The 7,475-nt window shown below is 43.2% G+C and overlaps 1 protein-coding gene across 1 annotated transcript in view; it reads left to right on the forward strand.

Moving 5' to 3' along the window:
* The window catches only part of LOC142401575 (RAC-beta serine/threonine-protein kinase-like), a 36,098-nt gene extending 28,623 nt beyond the window's left edge, over positions 1-7,475 (forward strand). Inside the window, exons 13-14 of the mRNA XM_075487044.1 lie at positions 6,286-6,388; positions 6,471-7,475. Coding sequence (XP_075343159.1) covers positions 6,286-6,388; positions 6,471-6,550 — 183 coding nt within the window. The 3' untranslated portion in view covers positions 6,551-7,475. The remainder of the gene's footprint in view (positions 1-6,285; positions 6,389-6,470) is intronic.

Consider the following 7,475-nt stretch of genomic DNA (forward strand, 5'->3'; position numbering starts at 1 on the left):
CATTAAATCTGTAGGACAAGTTCGATCTTAAGCAAGGCGTGGAATCGGTCAAAAATGGCACGAAAACGCACTTTCCATCCAAAATGGCCGCCTTCCTGTGTACGTGGCACATTGGCGGCAAGAGACTTTTTTGTGCGTCTGGGCATGATGGATGAGTGTACCGAATTTCGTCGTCCCACGCGAAACTAAACCTATTAAGGGGACCATTTTTAAGCATCGTAGGGGGCGCTACAGAGCCAATGAGCGACTCCCAAAGATATAATGTTGAGATTCTTTCATGTCGTCGACTAGCACGTGGCGCTCGCAAAATTTCCTGAGTTTTCGCATACCTTTTGCAAAGAATAAGAAAGAAAGAATAATAATAAACCTTACAGATACAATAGGGTCCTTGCAGTTTCACTGCTCGGTCCCTAATAAACCTTACAGATACAATAGGGTCCTTGCAGTTTCACTGCTCGGTCCCTAATAATAATAATAAACCTTACAGATACAATAGGGTCCTTGCAGTTTCACTGCTCGGTCTCTAATAAACCTTACAGATACAATAGGGTCCTTGCAGTTTCACTGCTCGGTCCCTAACTAGAAAGCTGCAAGCAGCTGTGAGCAGGACCGAGGTGTGCGTACGTTGGGATGTGCGCACGTTGGGGCATGCGCTGGACGCTGGAGCCGCAGCTCTGCCCACACACACGATACCCTCTGCGTACGTACGAGCACATAATAACTCCAATGCGGAGGGGTTTTTGAAAATTTCTAGGGGGCGCCACTGAGCCATTTTGCTCCGCCCACACACGATACCCTTTACTTACGTACGAGGTCATCAGGGTGGACGTGTGTGCCAAGCTTCATGACTTTGCGATGATGATAAGGCTTTCAAATCAGAAACGCCATTACAAGATTTTCACCGCCTTGCTACGGCCACGCCCTTTGAGATTTGAAAAAGTTTCTGCTTGAATTTTTCCCCCCATGTCTTAAGAGTAACCTGGCCAAGTTTCAAGTCTGTAGCATTAAATCTGTAGGACGAGTTCGATCAAATGCGAGGTGTGGAAAAAAAGAGATGTTTCCAACCCCCAGCAGGTGGCGCTATAGGTGGATGTCGCTATGATAATATGTACACATTCAGGCTGGTTCCAGCATTCACCGAATGAAGTTTGGGACAGATTAAATAATGTATGTGGGAGTTATAAGCGACTTCATTTTTTGTGGCGAGTGATGGCGAGTCATCGAACTTTGAGGCGTCGCCACGGCCACGCCCTTTGAGGTTTGAAAAAGTTTCTCCATGAATCTTTCCCCCCATGTCTTAAGAGTAACCTGGCCAAGTTTGAAGTCTGTAGCATGAAATCTGTAGGACAAGTTCGATCTTATGCAAGGCGTGGAATCGGCCAAAAATGGCACGAAAACGCACTTTCCATCCAAAATGGCCGCCTTCCTGTGGACGTGGCACCGTGATGGCATGAGACTTTTTGGTGCGTCTGGGCATGATGAATGAGTGTACCGAATTTCGTCGTCCCACGCAAAACTAACCCCAATGTGTGGACCATTTTTAAGTACCCTAGGGAGCGCCACTGAGCCACTTTGCTCCGCCCACACACGATACCCTTCACATACGTACGAGGTTGTCAGGATGGACGTGTGTGCCAAGTTTCATGACGTTGTGATGATGATAAGGCTTTCAAATCACAAACACCATCACACGATTTTCACCGCCTGGCCACGCCCACATTGTTCAGAGTTTGGAAAAGTTTCTCCATGAATTTTTGCCCCCATGTCTTAAGAGTAACCTGGCTAAGTTTGAAGCTTGTAGCATTAAATCTGTAGGAGGAGTTTTATAAAATGTGAGGTGTGGCAAAAAAAGACGTTTCCGACCACCAGCAGGTGGCGCAATAGGAGGATGTCACTATGATAATATGTACGCGTTCAGGCCGGGTCCAGCATTCACCGTTTGAAGTTTGGGACAGATTGGATAATGAGTGTGGAAGATATAAGCGACTTAATTCTTCATGGCGAGTCATAAATTTGAGGCGTCGCCACGGCCACGCCCTTTGAGGTTTGAAAAAGTTTCTCCATGACTCTTTCCCCCCATGTCTTAAGAGTAATCTGGCCAAGTTTGAAGCTTGTAGCATGAAATCTGTAGGACGAGTTCGATCAAATGCGAGATGTGGAAAAAAAGAGATGTTTCCAACCCCCAGCAGGTGGCGCTATAGGTGGATGTCGTTATGATAATATGTACGCGTTCAGGCTGGGTCCAGCATTCACCGTATGAAGTTTGGGACAGATTGGATAATGTATGTGGGAGTTATAAGCGACTTAATTTTTTTTGGCGTGTGATGGCGAGTCATCAAACTTTGAGGCGTTGCCACGGCCACGCCCTTTAAGTTTTGAAAAAGTTTCTCCATGAATTTCCCCCCCCATGTCTTAAGAGTAACCTGGCCAAGTTTGAAGTCTGTAGCATTAAATCTGTAGGACAAGTTCGATCTTAAGCAAGGCGTGGAATCGGTCAAAAATGGCACGAAAACGCACTTTCCATTCAAAATGGCCGCCATGCTGTAGGCGTGGGACCATAGCGGCAAGAGACTTTTTTGTGCGTCTGGGCATGATGAATGAGTGTACCGAATTTCATTGTCCTACGCGAAACTAATCCTATTAAGGGGACCATTTTTAAGCATCATAGGGGGCGCTACAGAGTCAATGAGCAACTCCCAAAAATATAAAGTTTAGATTCTTTCATGTCGTCGACTGGCAGGTGGCGCTCGCAAAATTTCCTGAGTTTTCGCATACCTTTTGCAAAGAATAAGAATAACGGAGAAAAATAATAATCCTTACAGATACAATAGGGTCCTTGCAGTTTCACTGCTCGGTGCCTAATAAACCTTACAGATACAATAGGGTCCTTGCAGTTTCACTGCTCGGTCCCTAATAAACCTTACAGATACAATAGGGTCCTTGCAGTTTCACTGCTCGGTCCCTAATAAACCTTACAGATACAATAGGGTCCTTGCAGTTTCACTGCTCGGTCCCTAATAATAATAATAAACCTTACAGATACAATAGGGTCCTTGCAGTTTCACTGCTCGGTCCCTAATAATAAACCTTACAGATACAATAGGGTCCTTGCAGTTCCTGCTCGGTCCCTAATAAAGGACCAGACTCAGTGAGTAATTCCCTATACTCCCTATATAGATCTGCTCCTCACACCACAACAACCATCTTTTTACAGCCACAAGCTACCTCAGCCTCTCACCAACTGCACACCAGTCACAGCGGGGTGGGGATTCAAACCCTGGTTCGGGTAGGGGGAGAAATAAAAGAGGTAAGATAAGCGGGAATGGGATTCAAACCCTGGTTCGGGTAGGGGGTAATGAAAGTATAGAGGGTGCCAGAGGTGGAGGCAGAACAAGACACACTAGCAGACACACTATCATATTCAACAGACCTAACTATAAGCTTTATAAAAAAGGAAAGTTTTAAGCCTGGTCTTAAAAGTGGAAAGGGTGTCTGCTTCCCGGACATTTACTGGCAGCTTATTCCACAATAGAGGGGTCTGATAACTGAAGGCTCTGCCTCCCATTCTACTTTTAGAAACTCTGGGAACCTCAAGTAAACCTGCAGTTTGGGAACGAAGTGCTCTGTTAGGAAAATATCTTACAATGAGATCTTTAAGATATGATGGAGCTCGGTCATTAAGAGCTTTATATGTAAGGAGAAGAATCTTAAATTCTATTCTGAATTTAACAGGGAGCCAATGAAGAGAAGCTAAAACTGGAGAAATATGATCTCTGCTGTTAGTTCTCATCAAAACTCTGGCTGCAGCATTTTGGATCAACTGAAGGCTTTTCAGAGAATATGTGGGACAGCCCAATAATAAAGAATTACAGTAGTCCAATCTTGAAGTAACAAATGCATGAATTAGTTTTTCTGCATCACTCTGAGACAAGATGTTCCTGATTTTAACAATATTACGAAGATGAAAGAAGGCAGTCCTAGAAACCTGTTTTATATGCGAGTCAAATGATAAGTTCTGGTCAAAAATAACTCCAAGGTTCCTCACTGTAGAACTAGAAGCCAAGGAAATACCATCTAGAGTAACTATATAGCTAGACAATTTCTCCCTGAAACGCTCAGGTCCAAAGATAACGACTTCAGTTTTGTCTGAATTTAGAAGCAGACAGTTCTGAGTCATCCAGGTCTTTATGTCTTTAAGACATGCTTGTAGTCTGACCAACCTATTGGTTTCATCTGGTTTTATAGATAAGTACAGCTGAGTATCATCAGCATAGCAATGGAAATTTATGCCATGCTGTCTAATAATGTTACCTAATGGAAGCATGTATAAAGTGAAAAGAATCGGTCCAAGCACAGAACCCTGGGGAACTCCATGACTTACTCTGGTGTGTGAGGAAGATTCTTCATTTACAAGAACAAACTGAAATCTATCAGATAAATATGACTTAAACCAGCCTAATGCAGTTCCTTTAATCCCAATAACATGTTCAAGTCTGTGTAATAAGATACTGTGATCGACCGTATCAAATGCAGCACTGAGATCCAACAGGACAAGCACAGACACAAGTCCGCTATCAGAGGCTAAGAGGAGATCATTGGTAACTTTCAGCAGTGCAGTTTCTGTGCTATGATGCACTCTGAATCCTGACTGAAACTCTTCAAACAGATTATTTCTGTGTAAGTGATCACAAAGCTGAGCTGCAACTATTTTTTCAAGAACTTTAGACATAAAAGGGAGATTGGATATAGGTCTATAATGAGCCAACACTTCTGAATCAAGAGTAGGTTTTTTAAGTAAAGGTTTAATTACAGCAACCTTAAAAGTCTGAGGTACATATCCTGTCAACAAAGACAAATTGATCAAATCCAATATGGAAGTGTCAATTAATGGGAAAACCTCCTTGAACAGTCTGGTTGGGATTGGGTCTAAAACACAAGTTGATGGTTTAGAAGAGACTATTGCTGTTGTTAGCTCAGAGAGATCAACTGGACAGAAGCCGTCTAAATACAAATCAGGTTCTAAAGATACTTCTAAAGCTGCTGTACTTGATAATACATCAGTGATAATAGTGGGAAGGACTCCATCAATCTTCTCTCTGATAGAAACAATTTTATTAATAAAGAAGCTCATGAAATCATCACTGCTGAGAGTTAAAGGAATAACTGGCTCAGCAGAGCTCGGACTCTTAGTCAGACTGGCTACAGTGCTGAAAAGAAACCTGGGATTATTCTTATTCTCTTCTATCAATGATGAATAATAAGCAGTTCTAGCCTTACGAAGGGCTTTCTTATACATTGTTATTTACAATTTGTTATACAAGATATACATCACGTTACAAATTATGTAAAACTACATTAGGTACATCTGAGAAGAGCAGGAATAGCAGAGGCAGCTGTGAAAAATAAACTAAATTCGAAATAAATCCAAAATAAAACTTAATTGCAGTGAGAAAGGTATGCGTGGGGTTACTACACTATTGTATTGAAGCACTCGACACGGCAATTGCAACTGTCTCAGGATTAAACGACTATTGTTTGGATAGGAACCAAAGTTTACACGTCTGTTTCCGCGAACCCCGCGGATTGTCGGACCCCTACAATCTGTGGATTGTCATTGGTTTTTGCCGAACCGCGTCATAGCTCATTACCATAATGTTAGCTTGAGTTTAATCGCTGGAATCCACTCTGGTAGCTCAGTTCTCTTCGCCCCTGGCGAATCCGCTCTGGTCGCCCAGTTAGCTCACCCTCCATAGAGAAATAATGATTTCTGGCGCTCAGGTAGCGTAGGTCGCTCTTGGTGTACACGCAGCATTAGGCAGCGGGAACCTCCCGAGTGCAGCCATTCATCTCAGGCAACACAGGCAGAAATGATCATGTGGGCATAGAGGAAGAGAATGTTTTTATCCCACACAGAAGGAAAACATAGAAGATTCAGTTCAACGCAGTTAATTTAGCAGTTCAATAAAAACTGGGCTGGTGGCAGCGCTGAAGCTGAAACACGTGAAAATAAAATGGAAATCGCACATAAAGCTGAACAGTGCTCTATGACAGATGTCAAAGGTTGTAAAAGGGTATTAAAAAGATAAATCTGGAGCCACAGGCCATCCTCACAAACTGAAGAAAGCTCTTTTCTAACTGAAGCTGAAGGATTGTTGGAAGGAAGTTTAGCTTGTTATAACTTCATTAAGCAGCCCATGAAGAAGAGTTGAAGTGAATCACAACATTTGATCTGCGGGCATGTTCCGTGTGAATGTGCAGCTCATGAATCTTCTTCTCCCGTCTCAGCTGACTCCACCGTTCAGACCTCACGTGACATCAGAGACGGACACGCGGTACTTTGACGAGGAGTTCACAGCCCAGACCATCACACTCACTCCTCCAGATAAGTGTGAGTATCTGAGTGTGGGCTGAGCTGCCAGCACTGGGACTGTGACCTCTGACCTCTGACCTGTGCTGCTTTGTTCTTTCAGATAACAGTCTGGAGTGTGACGACCCCAGCCAGGATGCACATTTCCCTCAGTTCTCATATTCTGCCAGCATAAGAGAGTGATGCCATCCCGGAGAAGAAGGAACAGGAGAACCTCACATCCTCCTTCAGACGCCACATAACCAAAACCTCCCTTATCATGAGGGCTTGCTTCAGGGAGGGTCCAAGTGCCTTGGTTGGCAGCAGCTTTGTTCTGTTGAATCCTGTTTGTCTAAATTATGAAAAAAAAAAAGCCTGACAGTGGCTCTAATCTGTCAAACTGGACATGTTCTCACATCTGCTCATCAGCGTGGTCAGAACCGTCTCTGTAGTGCAATCAGTAGCCCATAGACAACAGCAGCTGTTTTTACCTCTGAAAAGCCCCACAGTCCCTCCAGATGTTTGCATATTATCCTCTATGGACAGGCTTCTGTGTGTGAGTGTGTGCATGTATATGTAGATACACTGTATATCTAGATACACTGTATATCTATAGATACATGCACGAGATGTTCTCACTTCACCGTTTTATCTCTGTTAAAACTATCAAGTTTTATTTATATATCACAACAATGTCACCTCAAAGATACAGTCCAATTAGAATCAAATTCCTTCCAATACTCTTTATCCAATCAAGTTAATTCGATTCCAAATTGGTCCAGTTCATTCAAAGCCAATTAAAAATGGCCTCTTCAATAAAAAACATCTCTTTAGTCCATTCCCCCATCCTGAGCGTGCATGAGAGAACCAGGACGGGTCTCTGTGGATCAGCAGTATTTAAGATGTTTTCTGATGCTCATCAAGCATTTACTGAAGTTGTTCATTTCTCACTCCAACACTGAGAACAGAGCTGGAATCATCCTGAACTGTGAGAAACCTTGTGAAACTCAGTTCTACTGTAAAGAAAAAGCACTAAACATTGTGTAGCTGCTGCTAGAGTCATTGATAATGAATAAAGAGCCGGTGCAGAGAACCCTCCAAGCATTCTGTACACACTGTTTCTAAATCA

This window comes from Odontesthes bonariensis, chromosome 16 (assembly GCF_027942865.1).
Source record: "Odontesthes bonariensis isolate fOdoBon6 chromosome 16, fOdoBon6.hap1, whole genome shotgun sequence".
In the NCBI taxonomy this organism is placed as follows: domain Eukaryota; kingdom Metazoa; phylum Chordata; class Actinopteri; order Atheriniformes; family Atherinopsidae; genus Odontesthes; species Odontesthes bonariensis.